Source organism: Dasypus novemcinctus, chromosome 8, assembly GCF_030445035.2.
Source record: "Dasypus novemcinctus isolate mDasNov1 chromosome 8, mDasNov1.1.hap2, whole genome shotgun sequence".
Taxonomy (NCBI): domain Eukaryota; kingdom Metazoa; phylum Chordata; class Mammalia; order Cingulata; family Dasypodidae; genus Dasypus; species Dasypus novemcinctus.
In genome coordinates this window covers 46,224,064-46,243,013 of record NC_080680.1, presented here as the reverse complement: position 1 = coordinate 46,243,013, position 18,950 = coordinate 46,224,064, and the positions used below count along the sequence as shown (strand labels likewise).

General features: G+C 41.7%; 2 protein-coding genes across 8 annotated transcripts in view; one reads left to right on the top strand and one right to left on the bottom strand.

Moving 5' to 3' along the window:
* Positions 1-1,101: 1,101 nt before the first annotated feature.
* SPATA6L (spermatogenesis associated 6 like) overlaps positions 1,102-18,950 on the top strand; it is an 82,413-nt gene continuing 64,564 nt past the window's right edge. For 2 of the 7 annotated variants that reach the window (XR_011649396.1, XM_004457404.4), the window contains exons 1-4: positions 1,226-1,357; positions 6,589-6,726; positions 13,946-13,994; positions 16,203-16,244. Coding sequence is in view for 6 of the 7 variants with exons in the window: in XM_004457404.4 (XP_004457461.1) it covers positions 1,319-1,357; positions 6,589-6,726; positions 13,946-13,994; positions 16,203-16,244 (268 nt within the window). In the remaining variant the exon portion in view is untranslated. Of the gene's footprint in view, positions 1,141-1,169; positions 1,358-6,335; positions 6,444-6,588; positions 6,727-13,945; positions 13,995-16,202; positions 16,245-18,950 lie in introns of those variants that run through there. The other 5 variants (XM_058301798.1, XM_058301801.2, XM_058301800.2 and 2 more) reach the window with 5 other exon arrangements.
* PLPP6 (phospholipid phosphatase 6) lies at positions 4,993-6,322 on the bottom strand. Its single transcript, XM_004457405.5, has one exon. It carries the CDS (start codon positions 6,236-6,238, stop codon positions 5,360-5,362), a length of 879 nt encoding a protein of 292 aa, XP_004457462.1. The 5' UTR covers positions 6,239-6,322; the 3' UTR covers positions 4,993-5,359.

The window sequence follows — 18,950 nt, the reverse complement described above, 5'->3', positions numbered from 1 at the left end:
AGCAAATTGACAAATCCATGCTTTGGATGCTGTAGGTTGCTGGGCACCCATCTGTGTGCCTTAACCTCCTGGTATGTAGTTAAAACACCAGAAATTGGATAAGGACATAATATACCAACCTTTAACGTACTGGTCCAGGAAAAGGGACTCTACTTGCCAAAATGTGTGCCTAATTATTGTCTCAGGGTAACTCTTTGCGCAATTTTCAACTGCATGAATCTCCAAGCAAAATAGTAATAAATGACTCATCACAATTTAGTATTTTATTTTCAAAAACAGCATTTGTTCCTTCCAGATTTTTCAGATTGGCTAGAAGCAGCCACTCCCTCCTCCCCAGTCTTCTTTTTTATCTGTCAAGTGAAGTGAATGCAATTTCCACCAACGGCTAAGAACCATTACTTTGCAGGCCTCCTTTGATGGTTTCATGAGGGTAACTAGCTTTGGCAAATACAGTAACTACCCACTGGAAGCTAACGTAATTCATTGCTTGAGGTTATTAACCCTTAGAAAAGGCTGGGCAATACCATGAAGAGAGAGACAGGCAAGTATTTCTATTGTTGCCAACATGGGACACACAACTTTTAAACCTCATTAGGAATTATCTCTGCATTTCCAGTGAACACATACGTTTAATTCCTTATTACCGAACATGTTTTCCAAACCAAATATAAGGGTATAGGATTTAATAAGTAATGGAGTGAGTGCCTTTAAAGACAGGCCACGTTCTTATTGCAATACAAATTCCAGGTCTTGAGGTAGCATAGGTACTAAAAAGAGATAGTAAGTAAATTATAATGGAGCTATAACTACATTCCACTTTTAGAACGGAAGCTGTGAACTTCAATATAGTGATTGGGGTCATAGAGAGAGTTGGTGGAAGAGTTGGGTGGAAAGAAATCCAGGGATTTTAGCAACTCTCCATCCAGGTGACGCGCCTGTACGAGCCCAGTCCCCTTCTAGAGAACAGCTTGGGAGACCGACACGGGGAATACGCTTTGCAAGCGGAGCCCCGGGGTTGCGCGTGCCCATGCGCCTGCATCCGGGCCTCGCCGGCGTTCCGGGTTAGAAGGTTGAGCGTTTGAGTGTCCATGGCAACGGCGACGCTACCGCCTTCTGGAAGCTTAGATTTCGGCTCCCTTGGTGTGAGACCTGTCTGGGTGGGAGGGACTGGGCTGGGGGTGGGGGTGGGGGGGTTGGCGGGGTTAGGGAAGCTACTAGGAACATTTGCCAAGGGTTTGGGCTAAACTGAGAAATATCGGCGCAAGGCTCAGCACAAAAGGAACTTTTCATTCCATTCCTTTCGCCCACGCAGGAAACGATGCCTCTGGAGGTGGTGGTGGAGCTGCAGATCCGGGCGGTAAGAGAGATCGGGGAACCTCCCCTCCCAGGCCCAGGTCACGCCCCATTTCCCCAGGGTTCCTCTGCCCAGCTAAGCTTAGTGTAGTCTTGGGTCTTTTTCACCATCCCCTTCCCACTTACCACACACACACATAATTGTCTTTGGAACAAACTGTACCTCTGTCCCTAAGATTCTCTGCATAGGGGTCTTCCCGGACTTCCTAACCTGTAATTCAGCTCAGCTTCTTACATTAAAAAAAAAAAAAAAAAAATTAAGTGAAGTTGTTTATTTTATTCTGAATTTTTCTGTTCTTTTAAAATAACCCTGCATTCAGTCCAAGTAGGATATTATTTTCTTCTCCAGGATAAATACTTATGAAAGGATTTTAAAACCCTCTTTTTAAAAGACCAGGCAATAATGTAATTTTTAAAAAGTTCCATCATTTCCTGATAATTTGTCATCTGTATGGACCAACCAAATATCTTCTAACCTTTTTTGGGGTTCTTAACCTTTTTTGTTCCATGGACCCCAGTGCCAGTAAGGTGAAAACCACAGACCCCTTACCAAGTCCACACTTGGAATATTATAATACTGTGTATTATTTAATAAATATATCACACTCGCACCAAAACATCCCCTCAAGAATTTTTTTTTTAATTTCAATTCAAGCTCTTGGATCCCTTGTTAAGAACCCCTGTTAAGCTATTTCCTTAGTGATGCCTTGCTCATTACAAAGGGAAGTTTTTCTGATTATCCAACAAATAGTTCTTAAGTGAGGTGCTGTGGCAGAGTGGCTCCCTTGTTCTTCTTTGGGGTCAGTCATTCCTCTTTCCATTTTCCAGTCCTAACATCTGTAGTTAGTGACAGACTGCTGTACAGCTTTGCTTCCTGTGATAGGCTCCCCTACTGGCAGAGGTTACAAGCACAATGCCAGCAGGATCCTGCTATGGAAAATCTGGTCAGCCTCCTTGATACCAGTCGCAAAATCATCATACATGTGGCTCTGGAACAAAGCTGTTCAGAGTTTCCTGGTTCTGTCCCACTTGCTGACAGCAAATAGGTTCAGACTATATTAAGTCCGAGTTCTCAAAACTAATGAGATGAAGGGATTCTTGAGAAGTTGAATGATAAATTCGTCTCCCTTCCTACCAATGCAAAAATTTATCAAGTTATATCACTTCAACATTATTGGTTAATTTTTTTTTTTTTTTAAAGATTTATTTATTTATTTAATTCTCCCCCCTCCCCTGGTTGTCTGTTCTTGGTGTCTATTTGCTGCGTCTTGTTTCTTTGTCCGCTTCTGTTGTCGTCAGCGGCACGGGCAGTGTGGGCGGCGCCATTCCTGGGCAGGCTGCTCTTTCTTTTCACGCTGGGCGGCTTTCCTCACGGGCGCACTCCTTGCGCGTGGGGCTCCCCCACGCGGGGGACACCCCTGTGTAGCAGGGCACTCCTTGCGCGCATCAGCGCTGCGCATGGCCAGCTCCACACGGGTCAAGGAGGCCCGGGGTTTGAACCTCGGACCTCCCATATGGTAGACGGACGCCCTAACCACTGGGCCAAAGTCCGTTTCCATGGTTAATTTTATTTCACATTTTAAAATGCATTTCTCAGTGTACATTTAATTAACAAATAAATCAGTTTCGTACTCTACAGTACTTGGGATGCTCCAAAAATTGTCAGGTGAATTGGTCTGTGCTTTAAAAGCCCACAAATGCAGGCCCCAGCAACTAAGATGGGGAATTCCAGAGGTATATCCATGAAGCAGAAAGTAAGCCTAATTTTGAGCCCCCCTTTATTCAGACTTGTGGATTCTGGAGAAGGAAATATTGCTTCCACTGGCCTGAATATTGCAGTGTTTAAAAGAAAGCCTCTCCCTCAGGTTAAAACATCACAAACCATTTTGAGCCTCACAGTTTGGCTGATTCAGCAAGTGAAGAGGAAGTCACAGTTCAGGGTATGGTAGGAATGCAAAAGATTTTTTTTTCTTCTGAGTAGTAGGTATACCTCTTTGTGCCTCTAATTCTTCAAAAGTTATGACTTTTAAAAAACCCTTCCACACAATCAGAACCTACTTCTCACAGCCATTTTCTTAGATCCCTATCAGCACCTTTGTATGATAGATCAAAGTCCACAATCCTTTCTATTTATAAAAGCCAAAATAATTGGTCATTAAGATTTTTCTAAGACATCACTTCCACAAGAAATCCAAAGGTTCCTTTTAGGTAGAGCAGCATTTAAAGCACATTCCTTAATGTTCTTATCTGATCAAAGAATAATGAAGAGTAATGAATAATCACTCTTTTGTGATTTGGGGAGGTACCATGGACTAACTGCTTTAAATGTAATGATCAATGGAAACAGAAATTTAGGAGTTATACCTTGTGAATGGTACAGCAGCAGGTTTCTCCTGATGAATTTCAAGTTAAATACTGTAACCTAAAGTGTGCTCTAAACAGGGAAATGGAAATTCCCAATGAAAAACCACAGTATTCAGGGTAATCCTTGTGGTATACGTGAGAGAATTTATACTTACATCAAAGAGAATCACATTTTTCTATTTTATTACCCTCACTGGGGAGCATTATTCCTTATTGAGTAGAGATCCTCGGCAGTGGGTCCCCATTTCCTGTCATACCAGTGGGGAACTCTCAGTTCGCCAGCAATTTAGCTTCTCTGCTTTTTGTAATGTCACATTATTGGTTATCAACAGAATTAAGCATGAGGCCATAGTCTCATCCTTTCCTATGGGTACCTTATATTTGTCCTCTTTTACATGTTTCTTCTCTAAGTTCTTGGCATAGTCTCTGAATGCGAAAGACAGTATTAGAGAGTAGTAGGGGGGGGATAATTATTAAAGATTTTCTTGAGAGTGTAGAGGGATGGGGAGAGAGACAAGTACTATATCTTTCTTCTCTCTACCCAATCAGCAAGGATGGAAAAGACAATTAAAAAAAAAAAAGAAAAAAAGAGAAAACCTTACCAAGAATATCAGGATTAAGAGGAAATCTCCCAGCTGTGTCAACAGACCTTCAGGGAATAAACAGAACTTCTTACTCTTAAAATAGTGTATAAGGGAAGCGGATGTGGCTCAAGTGTGGCTTTCGCCTACCATGTGGGAGGACCTGGGTTCAATCTCTGGGGCCTCCTGGTGAAAAAGAAGAGAAAGCGTGCTTGTGTGGTGAGCTAATGCCCACGCAGTGAGTCAGTACCCATGTGGCAAGCAAGTGCCCGCGTCGCAAGCTGAGTGCCTTTGCTGTGAGCCAGTGCCTGCGCAAAGGAGTCACACAGCAAGATGATGATGTAACAAAATGGGAGATGAAGAGCAGAGTCAAGGTGAAGCACCGCAGAAACCAGGAATTGAGGTGGCACAGCTAACAGGGAACCTCTCTCCACATCATGGTCCCCAGGATTGAATCCCGGTGAATCCTAGAGGAGAAAAATGAGAAGACCAAAAGAGAAATAGATAATGATCACACAGCAAATGGATACAGACAGCAAAAACAGCAGGGCAGGGAGAGGGGGAGTGGAAGAGGAAGGGGGAAATAAATAAATCAATCTTAAAAAAATATTGTATATAACCTACTTCAGGGTAAGGACTGGAATTGTTGGTATGTGACTCATCTGCATATACATTTACAGAATAAAAGATCATGTTTCTTTTTCAATATTTAATTTACAAGTGATTATGTTGGCTTATAGGATTACTACAAACACAAATTCTACTGATGTCAACTTTAAAAAAAACAGTATTATAATCACATCAGCTTGGTTCTTTGCAGTTGTCCTGGAGACAGTTGTTGAATAGAAACTAGAGGGATTTTTTTTTTTTTGCTTTCTGTAATATGGCTGTATTTAGTAATGGCCAGCACACGTTCCAGCCCTCGCAACACATGAAGATGGTGTGACACTGGAAATCCCAAAGGAAGCCTGAAATATCTAAGCAGGATGGCTGCTGGTTTATGGGCATCATCTGGAAGAGAAACCTTCAGATCTCCTGGTGCCATAATCAATGAGATAGTGTCATTGTTGATTCCACAGTACAAAGAGGATGGGAGCATTGTGTGGTGAGAGCCAGAAATAGTCCACTATGCTGTACTGCATGTAGCCCAAGAAAAAGCCAAAAGCCACGTCGGTGACGTTGTGCCGCCCTAGCATGACTCTAGAGAGGCCCAGGATGAAGGCCCACAGTATCACCAGCACCCTCAGAGGAATGGCCAGCACCAGGTGGTTCAGGATGAACCGTGACACTAGCGCGGCCCTTGTGGCATGGCCTGAGGGGAAGGAGTACTTGTCAACGGAGAGGGTGACAAACATGTCCATCTGGTTATGAGCCGGGCGGCGCCTGCGGACCAGCCCTTTGATCAGGGCCACCACCAGCAGGTCCAACAGTAGAGCGAAGAGCAGGTTCATCAGCACCTCGCGCCCGGCCCAGCTGTCGCTCCTGGACAGCGAGTAGAGGGTGCCCAGCAGCCAGAGGATGCCGTGGCCCGAGATCTCCAGCAGCTTCATCAGGGGCCGCACGCTGCCCCAGGACGAGCTCTCCCCGGCGCACACTCCCAGCTTCTTGGACAGCCACAGGTCTATGGCCAGCAGTGAGCGCAGAGCGATGCCCAGGAAGGACGGGTTCAGGTCCATGCGGTCCTCCTCGGGCAGCGGGGATGGGGACGCCTGTGAGGGACCCGACCCGGTCAGGGGGAAGGAGCCGCGGCGGAGCAAAGGGCTCTCGGAGGCGCGGAGCCGCATGCAGGTGGGGTCAGCACCCGGCGCGCGGCTGCTGAGCAGGGACTGGAACTCGAACCTGCCGCCGCCGCCGCCATGGGCAGGGCTGCCGGGGCTGCTGCTGCTGGAGGCGGAGGCGACCAGCGGACGTCCTTCGGCGCTCCTCCGGGGGCTCGGCATTGCGGCGGATAGCCGCGATCCCAGGACCCGGTCTGTCTAGAGAGGCCTCCGGGTCTTGCAGCCTCTTCCGCTTCCGCGCTCGGATGGTGTTGGGGCGGGGATAGGAGTCCGCAAGAGCGCGATTGTGACCTCTGGCGGAGATGTGGCAACAAATGGGAATTTCCAATTCGAGGGAGGAACTGGGAAAGGTGTTGCTGCTGGGGAGGTACAGGTGCGGGATTTCCGGGGGTGGGGGCAATTTGACAGTATCTGTAGAATAATAGGAGAAACAGAGCCCCGATTATTTAAACACACACAAAAACTATTTTCTACTGTCTTTTGTTGATGTCTTTACTTATTTTCTTTTTAAGATTTCTTGCCCAGGGGTGTTCCTGCCTGGCAAACAAGATGTATACCTTGGGGTCTACATCCTGAATCAGTACCTGGAGACAGACTGCTTTCCCCCTGTGTTCCCTATTGTGATTCAGCAGAGCATGAGGTTTCAGAAGGTGATCGAAACATTTTCATTTGGTTTTTTGAAGAAAGTTCTTATATTTTGTAAATTTTCTTTTTAAAAATTACCTGAAGCCACCTCAGCACAGTGTGCAAAACCATAGTCTGCCTGTTGGAGGACTTATTTTTGCATCTCAGGTCTGAGCCAAGTTCTGTCAACCTAATGCTAAAACCCTGGTCAATGTTTTCTATTCTTGGAACTCCCGTGGCACTCTCTTAACTAGAGCAAAGAGCCTTTCTGAGTGTTCTTGGAGGCGTTAGAAGCAGTTGAATTATATTTATAAAAGGGATTATTAGTAATCTAGAGGGTTTTATAAACCTTTTAGACCCAGAAAAATAATGAAAAACTATCAACAAATTAGTTATGGCTCACCTTAAAGCAGAAATCCTGTAGCCAATCCAGAAGGCTTTTCGGATTTACTGTGTTTCCTTAGATCATACCTGGTTTATTTAGATACAATGATAAAGGATAGATTCCATTCTAATGAATTTGATTATGGTATAAATAGCCAAAACGTTTATAAATGGCCAAGTCAGTATTTGATAGAATATTAATTTCATTATGGTGTGGTCATTGACAATGTCTGGAGTGTCTCTTTAGGAATTTGGAGATGGAGTCCATTTTAACCTTAATAAGTCTAATAATTTTTCTTCAAACAATATCACTGAGATGGTTCTTTTGGGGAGGGGGATAAGTATTGGAATGCTCCAGGGCTGAGCATATCACTTTTAAAGGTCTGGAAGTTGGTACCCAGAAATTGGCATCTGTCTGTTTTGACCTGAGGATAGGAGAGGAGATGGGGCTTGATTTTCTGAAGAGTAGGGTTGTACACAGTAGTTTCACAAACCACAGCCTATTGATTTAATAAGGAGTGTACCAAATTGGGTAGATAAGGTAGGCAAGGAATAAATGACTATTACCTTGGAACATATAATCAGAATCTAAAGGAACCTACTTCCCTCCTTTAGATGTTTGTAGTATTGAAATGTGGCTAAAATGCCTTTTTTGTCCCAAGATTTTCCTTTTTTTAGTTTATCAGCTTTGAATTGTCTTCTGTAAAAGACATTTAAAATATTTTTATAAGAAGTCCAAAGATACAAAATCATAGCGGTCCAGAATGATAAATCTGTAAATGACCTTGGGGTCACGGAATTCTACTTCCTTGACTTGTAAAAGAGAGGAGGGAGCATCAGCAGCATACTCCAAATGCTAAAACTCCTCTGTTGCAAGACTGTATACATTTGAGATTACTAGCCAAACATATCAGGGGACCATTTTTCATTTTTAAAAAAATTAAAGTAAATTAAATGCAATTTTGCTTTAGTTTAAATTTTTGGAAAATTGCCCTCTATTGTCTGAACTGTTTGAGGTTCATATTCTAGTTTTCTTCCACTTAGCTCCAGCTTTCTTGTACATATTTCGTTCTCTGGCTGCAAATACTTGTAGAAAATAGCAAATACAGTTTTTATTCCATGGGCCTTTTAGTAATTCAGAATTGAATATTCTAAAACATTTGGAGAAAAATTATTTGTAAAGAATGTATGAGCCTTTGTGTTTGGAATAGTTCCTGTTGATCGCACTTGCAAAAAGCCTTAAACCTGGATAGAGTAAAGGAATGCAGCTACTGAAATGATCTAGGTCCAGAACAAGACAAACCTGTGTTTGCTTGATGAAGTCAAGTCAGTAAGACAAAAGTGGATTACAGGGGAAGCCTCAATTCTTGTCTTTAAAACAGAGTTGGCTTTAGATCAAGAGCAGATTTTAACCATACTTAAATTTTAAAAATTATTTATTTATTTCTCTTCCCTTCCTGCCCCCCCACCACCACCCCAGTTTTCTGTTCTCTGTGTCTGTTTGCTTCGTGTTCTTTCTTTGTCCGCTTCTGTTGTTGTCAGCAGCACAGGAATCTGTGTTTTTTTTAATTGCGTCATCTTGTTGTGTCAGCTCTCCGTGTGTGCAGCACCATTCCTGGGCAGGCTGCACTTTCTTTCATGTTGGGCGGCTCTCCTTACGGGGCACACTCCTTGCGCGTGGGGCTCCCCTACGCGGGGACACCCCTGCGTGGCACGGCACTCTTTGCGCGCATCAGCACTGCGCATGGGCCAGCTCCACTCGAGTCAAGGAGGCCCAGGGTTTGAACCGCGGACCTCCCATGTGGTAGACGGACGCCCTAACCACTGGGCCAAGTCCGTTTCCCCATACTTAAATTTAAGCACCACTGAAATCAGAACTTTAAGACCTGAAAATCTACTGTGAAAACTTTCTGATTCCTAAAGGATTCTGGAGTTTCAGGGAAGAACATGATATGTCAGGCATATCCTAAGCCTTTTTATCTCAAGGACGAAGTAGATTTGGCAATATCTTACAGGTATAACAATCCTTTTCTTGTTCTTCATTGTATATTTGAAACTTATGAATCTCTCTCTTTTTCTCTCTTTCCTGTTTCTGGGATTCTGTTTGGAGTGTGCTGCCAGCAGTTGGATTTTATTTTGTACTACACATTGATAGAATTTTTATTTAAGTTTCTTTGGAGCACAGCCAGTTGCTTGTGAAGTTCTCTCTCTCTATCTCTCGCTCACTCTCTCTCTCCCCCCCCCTTCCCCTACCCCAGTTGTCTGTTCTCTGTGTCTTTTTGCTGCGTCGTCTTTGTCTGCTTCTGTTGTTGTCAGCGGCATGGTAATCTCTTTCTTTTTGCTGCGTCATCTTGTATCATTTCTCTGTGTGTGCAGTGCCATTCTTAGGCAGGCTGCACTTTCTTTGGCGCTGGGTGGCTCTCCTTACAGGGCACACTCCTTGCACGTGGGGCTCCCTTACGCGGGGGACACCCCTATGTGGCAGGGCACTCCTTGCACACATCAGCTCTGCGCATTAGCCAGCTCCACACGAGTCAAGGAAGCCCAGGGTTTGAACTGCAGACCTCCCATGTGGTAGACGTCCCGCCCTAACTGCTGGGCCAAGTCGGCTTCCCTTGTGAAGGCATTTAGTCAGTTAATAATATTTAATGAGTATTCCTTGATGCCCAGCATTTTTCTTTGTCTCAAACTCTTTGAGCTTGATACCAGATGTATTTTACCAACAAACAGTAGGGTTTGGTCAACTAAACGAAGTTTTTTTTTTTAAGCTTTTCATTTTGAAATAATTTTAGACTTAAAGAAATTTGCAAAAGTAGTATGGAGTTCACTATATACTTCATTCAGCCTCCCCTAATGTTAACATCTTGATAACCACAGTACACAAATCAAAACACAGTATTTTGATACAATTCTATTAATTACATGTCTTATTAGAATTTTATCAGTTTTCCCACTAATGTCCTTTTTCTAGTCCAGGATCCAAAAGGATCCCACTCTACATTTAGTGTCGTGCCTTTTTTTTTTACTTTTTATTTTGAAATACTTGCAAATTTACAAGTTACAAAAATAAACAGGGAAGCGGATTTGGCTCAACTGAAAGAGCGTCTGCCTACCACATGGGAGGTCAGGGTTCAAACCCAGAGCCTCCTGACCCGTGTGGTAAGCTGGCCCACACGCAGTGCTGATGCATGCTGTGCAAGCAGTGCCATGCCACGCAGGGGTGTCCCCCGCATAGGGGAGCCCCACGTGTAAGGAGTGTACCCCATAAGGAGAGCCACCCCGCACAAAAAAAGTGCAGCCTGCCTAGGAGTGGCGCAGCACACATGGACAGCTGATGCAGCAAGATGACACAACAAAAAAGAGACACAGATTCCCAGCGCTGCCGACAAGAATACAAGTAGACACAGAAGAACACACAGCAAATGGACACAGAGCAGACGATGGGGAGGGAAGGGGAGAGAAATAAATTAAAAATCTTAAAAACAAACAAACAAACGCTATACAGAGAACTCCAACATACTCCTACTTCCCTAGATACCCAGATCCACCAATTTTAACATTTTGCCACATTTGCTGTATCATTCTATATATCATCCACCTATTTATCCCTATATATCTGTCTGCCTGTCTGCCTGTCTATCTATCCATCCATCCATCCATCCATCTAATCTTCTAAGCATTTGGGTGTGGGTTGTATACCTCATGTTCCTTGAACACTTAATACTGACATGTGCATTTCCTAAGAAAAAGGATATTTACTTATGTAACCAATTTAAGTGCAGTTATCAAGTTCAAGAAGTTTTATGTTGATATAAACCTTACATTTTTTTCACATGTCCCAGTAATGTCCCTTTGAGCTTTGTCTCTTTCCTTGTTAGTTCCCATTCAGGATTGTGTATTCCATTAATTGTTATTGTCATTTTCGTTGCTCTTTTTTTTTTTTTAATCCCCCCCTTGCAGGTTTTTGCATGCTGTGTGCTCTCTGTGTCCATTTGCTATGCGTTCTGTGTCTGTATTTATTTTTTTATTTATACTCCCCCCATGGCTTGTTTTGCTGTCTGCTCTATGTGTCCATTTGCTGTGCTCTTCTCTGTTGTTGCTTGTTTTCCTTTTTGTTGCATCACCTTGCTGAGTTGGCTCTCCCTGGCGCTTGTGGGCTAGTAGCACTCCACGGGCTTGTGGGCTGGGCAGCACTCTGTGGCGCCCAGGCTGTGCAGTGTGCGGCCAAGCCTGCCTTCACAAGGAGCTCCGGGATGTAAACCCAGGGCCTCCCGTATGGTAGACAGGAGTCCAACTGATTAAGCCACAGCTGTTTCCTTTAGTTCCTCTTTTTTTTAAATTGTGGCAGCATGTATACAACATCAACTTTCCTGTCTCAATCGCTTCCAAGCATACCATCCAGTGGGACTAATCATTTGCTCAATATTGTTGTACCCTCACCATCTTCCATTACTAAAAGTTTCTCATTTCCTCAAATACAAACCCTATACCAACTGTGTATTAATTCCATGTTCCTCCTGTTCCCCTGCCCCTGGCAACCTGTACTCTAATTTCTGATTCTATGATCTTGCATATTCTCTGATAGTTCCCTGTAATTACCATGGGACTTAAATGTAATGTTCTAAATCTGTAACAATCTCATTTCTTTGATACCAGCTTAATAAACTTCATTAGCAGTCATAAACTATGTTCCTATACCCTGCCATCATCCACCTTTATGTGGTTTTTGTCACAAATTACATATTTATGTAATATGAGACCCAAACTGTTCATTTATCTTTATATTTTGTGGATTTGCCTCTTAGATCCCATAGAAAATAAAAAGTGGAGTTACAAACCAAAAATACATAGTACTGGAATTTATATTTACCCGTGTTATAACCCTTACTGGATATCTTTATTTCTTTATATGGCTTCAATCTCTTGTCTATGGTCCTTTCCTTGCAACCTGCAGAACTCTCTTTATCATCTCTTGTAGGACTAGTCTAGTGGTGACAAACTCCCTTAGCTTTTGTTTGGGAACGTCTTAATCTCAGTTTTGAAAGACAGGTTTGCTGGATCTAGAATTCTTGATTGGAAGTTTTTTGCCTTCAGCACTTTAAATATGTCATGTCACTGCCTCTTGCCTCCATGGTTTCTGATGAGAAATTGTCACTTCATTTAGTTGAGGCTTCCTTGTACACAATATGTTGCTTCTCTCTTGTGGCTTTTAGAATTCTGTCTTTGGCATTTTACAGTTTTATTATGGTTGTCTTAGATTTGGGGTTTATCCTATTTGAAGTTCAAATGTCTTGATGTGTGTATTCATGTTTTTTGTTACATTTGGGAAGTTTTTGACCATTATTTATATTCTCTCTGCCCTCTTCTCTCTTTTTTTTCTCCTTCTGGGACTCTCACAACACATGAATTTGTACGTTTGACGGTGTCCCATAGGTTCCTCAGGCTGTGTTTACTTCTCTACACTCTTTCTTCTTTGACCTCCTCAGACTAAATGATTTTGTCTTATTTTCAAATTTGCTGATTCTTTCTACTGCCATCTCCAATTTGCAATTGAAATCCTGTAGGGAATTTTAAATTTCTGTAACTGTGCTCTCAGCTCTGTTTGGTTCCTTTATATAATTTCCATCTCTCTTGAATAGTTTCTTTGTGTTCATCTCTTGTTTTGCTGATTTCCTTTAGTTCTTAGTCCATGTTTTCCTTTAGCATTTTGAGAATATCAAGGACCATTTTTAAGACTTTGTCTGAAATGTCCAGTTCTGGGCCTCCTCATTAATGGTTTTGAATGCTTTAATCGTCTCCTTTGCCTGGGCCATCACTTCCTATTTCTTTGTATGCTTGTATTCTTTTCTTGAAACCTGGGCATTTTGATATTTAATGTGTTATTGTTGGGACTTAGATCTGTGGCATCTGTTCCTTAAGCTTGTATCCAGCTAGTTTTTTTTACAGAGCTTTCCTTGAATGACAGGAAATAACAACAATAAAAAGAAAGCACCTTTCCCAGGCTTTGCAGATTGACTTGTGTAAGTACTCTTCTTCAGAGAAGCATGGGAGCCTCCCTGAGTCTTTCTCTTGTCTCGGGCCCATGGTGTGGCCCAAGGACTCTCGTTCCTCCCCCAACTCCCCACGATTTACACTGTTCTAAATGTTCCCTCTTCCCAAGGAAAGTTTCCATGTAGTCCCAAGCACTGCACTGGACATCCTACAGCCAGCAATTCCTTGCCCCAGGCAGCATGACTTGACTGCTCTCCCACAGCGTTCTGTAAGAGAGTTCGGTGTAGAACTGTTTTCTACTTGCAGGGCAAGTTCTGGGACAGCAAGGCCGTCAGCCACCACCAGACAGATTGGGCCAGACATATATGCTCCCAGTATGTGCACGAGGGTTACTTTGCTCCCTGTAGACCTGGGACCAGGGATCCATACTGGGAGTGTGGAGTTGGGGAGGGCCAGCCCGGGTACTATGAGTTCCTGCTGCTTTTAAATAGTCTTTTCCTTGAGTCAGTGTTCATGCTTTTACTGTAGTCGTTTTACTGTTTTCTGGAGCTTTTGGAGAGATGTTTCTGCCAGTTTTTGCTGGTTGTTCAAAACTTCTGTGGGGGGAAAGAGCTCTGAAGTGTCTCACTCTGTCATGTTGATGAAGTTGTAAGCATGTTCTAGATTCAGCTATCTTAGACTTCCTTGCAATTGTTATTGTTATTTGTTGAAATTTTACCAGAGTACCTGTTACATGTGCTGTTGTTGAGTCCTAAATTATTATGTAGTTGGTTTTTATATGTGTTACTTATTTGGAAGAATATGGTATGCAGTTTCTAAAAGTATCATAAATAAAATTTTAAAATTGTATTTTCCCATTTTGCTTTGCAGGTATTTGAAACTGCAATAGATCCTGGAGCTGTAGCAGACATTTTAGAAAGTAGGTATTCTCAAAAAATAAATATGTAAATAAATAAATTAGGAGGCTATTGTGCGTAACTCATAGATATAAAGTATTTATAGAGACTTGAGAGTCTTCAGCACATAAACGGTAATTAAATCTTCAGTGGGTGAGGTGGCCTAGGGAATGAAAAGAAGAAAGACCCAGAGATAACTCTGAAAAGCATGAATATTTAAGAGGTAGATTGAGGAAGACTGAGGAAAAGAAGTATGAGGAGCAACCTCAAAAGATTTCCATCATAATTTTCAAGGCCACATATATTTCTTTGAGCACTAAACTGGTGTATCTCCAGAAGACATCATGGCAATTGGGTATAAAACATCCTCCTTGCCCTATGATGTTTTTTGTGGTTGGCTCTTCTAAAAGTCAATGTAACACCTAAGTTCATCTACTGCATTTATAACATTACTTTCCTGAAAGCAGAAGGTAAAGTGTCTCTCTGGTATGAGTCACATCTGTAAGAACCCAGATTCCCTTAAGCCTCTTTAAATCCAAGAGAAAAATTCAGTATTTCATATTTCATACAAGGATTGGATATTTTCATTTTAGTACCCAATTATTAACCTTAGGTAATGGACTGAAGCATTCAAAGAAGAGGAGAACATCTCTGTAGGCCACTTTTGAGTGATTTACTCTGTCCTTGATATTTAAAGCTAGTATGAAGTATGTTATGCCATTCCAACAGGTAATTAAAAGTTGTAGGTATTTTGTCAAGCATCCTAATTAACTTGTCATGTAGAAAAATGGGATTTTTCAATGAAGTATCTTATAGGTAAGAGCATAGACCCTCGAGATAGACTGCTTGGGTTAAAATCCAGCTATGTCACTGTGAAGTGGTCTGATCTTGCCTATGTTACTGTGCCTTCCTCTTTGAGACTCGGTTTCCTCATTCATAAAAATGGGGCTAATCATTATATTTGACTGTTAGGGCTATGGTGAGAATTAGTTGAATGTAAAGAATTGAGAGTCTGAAACAAATTAATTTTTGCTTCATTTTACCATTGGGGTGATGATTGGTATCTTAGTTTCCTACGGTTTCTGTCACAAAATACCACAAACTTGGTGCCTTAAACAACAGAAATTTGTTGACTTACAGTTCTGGAGGCTAGAAGTCTGAAATCTATAATGGAGAATCCTTCCTTGCATCTTCCTTCCTGGTGGTTCATTGGCAGTCCTTGGGCAGTCCTTTGCTTTCAGCTGCAGCTCTATGATCTCTGCCTCTTTTGTCACATGGCACACTCCCTTATGTCTGTGTGTCCAAATTTCCCTCTTCTTATAAGGACACCAGTCATAGTAGATTAGTTTGGCCTTATTTTAATTAATCACATCTTCAAAGACCCTATTTCCAAATAATATCATATTCATGGGACTGGGGATTAGGACTTGAACATATCTTTTGGGGAGACACAATTCAACTGATAAAAGTTGGCAAGGATATATTTCCCTCTCCCATTTTGGAAACTGAAAATTGCAGGCTGCCGCTGTCTTGGCTTTTAGTTTCTTGGCATTTAAAAATAGTCCTCATACTTTTGGTTGGGTTTTTTTTTTTTTTTTTTGGTTGTTTTTTTTTTCATATGTTTTTGTAAGTCTGCAAAGGGAAAATTTTATTGTATATTTTAAAATGTTTTCATTCTAATATTATTTTGTGGGAACTGCCTTTACTGATTTTTTGATTATGCCATTTATGTTTTAAGTTATCTTTAAATTTTGAAGTTTTTTATTGTCCTTACTGACATTTTTCAAGAGCGTACTGTTTCTAAACATATTTTGAACTTGGGGTATATACATGTTATATTTTTAATCTAATTTGTATAGTTGTATGGCACACTGTTTTAAGCAAGATGAAATTTTATATGTTAATGGAAAACAATTGGATTTTGAATTTTTAAGATGCAAAGTTTGTTATTTTAGTCCTTTATGCATACCTTTTTAAGAGAAAATATTGCCTCAGTTTTGTTAATTCTTTTCTTGTGGGAGGGGATGCTATTTTTCCAACTCAGTTATTATCACTTGTACGCCTTAGTTTTTGGGTTTAGAAATACTCGAGTCTTTGCTCATATGGCGCTTATTTTTATTAATTATTATTAATCATGTAAATGGAACCTTATGACAGTTTCAAACTTAGCAATTAATTAAAAATTGTGACAGTTTTCTCAATTATTAAAGTCTCATTTTTTTCCTTTTCAGGCTTCTTAGCCAGATTTGAGTTAATACAGCTAGTACCTCCAGGTAATGTGCCAGTAAATGAATTTCTAAATAGCTCGATTTAATTTTTAAAAGATTTTGGCATTACAGCATGGGAATGGTATTTAGAAGATGTGCATAATAGGACACACATTTTCTTTTCTTTGTCTTTTTTTTTGGCCAGTCTATAGAATTTGTCCACTTTCACAAGAGTTCAGTAGCAACTATGAGTTTGGTGGCAATGAGCATAACTCAACAGACTCTTGTGACTTTCTATTTTAATAACTTTATCTAGTTATCAAATAAATTTTTTGAGTCCTGGCTCAATTTCTGTTAAGTTTTAGGCCTTTGGCTATGTTCTAATTTGTGGTCTTTGTGTGCGTGCATTATTGTTTGTGTGTATGTGTATGTATGGCCCAAACCAGGGTTGGCAAACTACAGCCCCTGGGCTAAGTCCAGCCTGCAGTCTGTTTCTGTATGTATGACCCATGCGCTAAGGGTGCTTTTAAAATCCACCATTGAAACCTGTGCGATTAGGAGAGTAGATGTAACTTAGTGGTTGAGTGCCTGCTTCCTATGTATGAGGTCCTGGGTTCAATCCCAAGTACCTCCTAAAAGCAAAACAAAACCTGTGCGATTCAGTGGTTTTTAGTGTATTCACAAGGTTTTGCAACCTTCACAGTCTAATCCAGAATTTTACATCATCATAAAAAGAAATAAGAAATTTCTTACCTGCTCCACCGGTTTCAGGCAACCATTCACCTACTTTCAGTCTCTGTGAATTTGTCTATTCTGGACATTTCATATAAATACAATCATATAATATATGTAATTTGTGGCCTTTTGTGTCTGACCTTTTTCACTTAGTATAACGTTTTCAAGGTTCATCTATTGTGTGGCATGTATCAGTACTTCATTCTTTTTATGGATGAATAATATTCCAGTGTGTGTATCTATCACATTTTATCCATTCATCTTTTGGTGGACTTTTGGATTGTTTGCACTTTTTTGAGTTTGATAAATAATGCTGCTTTAATCATTCATGAACAAGTTTTTTTTAATGTGGAAAATATATATATATATATATATGTATATATATACACACACACATACACACACAAAAACACACACACCCAGAAGAGAGATAAACTGAGGGAGATGGAGTGGGGAGAAAAAGGGAGAGACTCGGGCAGGAGAGAGAGACAAGAGACTGAGGGAGAGGGAGAGACTGAGGGAGGGAGAGACTGAAGGAAAGGGAAAGAGAGGAAGAAACTCAGGGAGAGGAAGGAAAAGAGTGAGGGAGAGGAAGAGGGAAGAAGCATCTGAGGAAGAAGGAGGAAGGGACTGAGGAGGAGGAAGAGGGAGGAGGAGAGGGGGAGACTGAGGGAGGTAGGGAGAGACAGATGGAAGGGGAGAGAGAAGGAGAGAATGAGCAAAAAGGAGAGAAAGGGAGAAACTGAAGGAGAGAGAGTGGGGCAGAGAGGCAGAAGGAGAGAGGGAGGAACTGAGGGAGAGGGAGGATGAGACTGAGGGGGAGGGAGAGACTGAGGGAGTGGGGGTGGGAGGGAGAGAGAGAGGGAGAGGGAGGAGGAAACTGAGGGACAGGGAGGGATAGGCTGAGGGAGAGGGAGGGAGAAGGGTGAGAGACGGAGAGGGCTGGCCAGAAGAGCGGGGGAGGTGAGAGAGGTGGAGAGGGGAGGGAGAAGAGAGAGAATCTAAAACTCAAAACATTTCCTTCCTCCTAATTCTCTTTTGTTCTTTGCTATTTCACATTTATGTTTTTCCTTTCCCAAATGAAAATTAGGAAATCCTGCACGTCTAAGGATTTATGTTTTGGTGAACCTATTTCTTGATATTTCTCTGTGGATAGAACACATAGATGAGTAATTTTTATATAAATAGTGTCCCATAGGTTTTCTTCTATTGCTAGCTTTCCATCATTGTATTTTACTATTATATTTCTTTTTTTTTTTTTCTCTCCCCCTTTACCCCCCCCCCAATTGTCTGCTCTCTTTGTCCATTCGCTGTGTGCTCCTCTGTGACTGCTTCTGTCCTTATCAGCCGCACCAGGAATCTGTCTCTTTTTCTTGTGTCATCTTGTTGTGTCAGCTCTCCGTGTGTGCAGCTCCATTCTTGGGCAGGCTGCACTTTCTTTCGTGCTTGGAGGCTGTCCTTATGGGGGGCTCCCCTACGTGGGGGACACCCCTGCGTGGCAGGGCGCTGTGCATGGGCCAGCTCCACATGGGTCAAGGAGGGCCAGAGTTTGAACTGTGCATCTCCCATGTGGTAGGCGGACGCCCTATCCATTGGGCCAAGTCCGCTTCCCTATATTTCATTTCTAAAAGCATAGATCTGCATCATTTAATAGCTATAAGGAATTTCATTAATTTTTATTTATATGTTTTTATAGGCCTATGACTGTTAGGAATATAATATTTTAGGGTTTGCTTGTTCACTCTATGTTGTTACCTGTAATTTTTTTTGTCATCATCAATAGTTATGTATTTTTTCTGTAGTGTTATTATCCTTACAAAGTATCATTAATATTGTTTAGCATTCTTTGTCTTTCATATCATGGTATATTCGGAAAGAATAGATTGCATTGTATCATGTAATTTGGGGTCATCTCTTCCCCAGAAAGGTCCCACTACTTTTCCTTCTTCTAACACTGTGTTAGATTCTCATTCCCCATATCCTAACCAATGCTGGCTGTTATAATTTAGATTTATTATGAATAATGCCACTATGGAC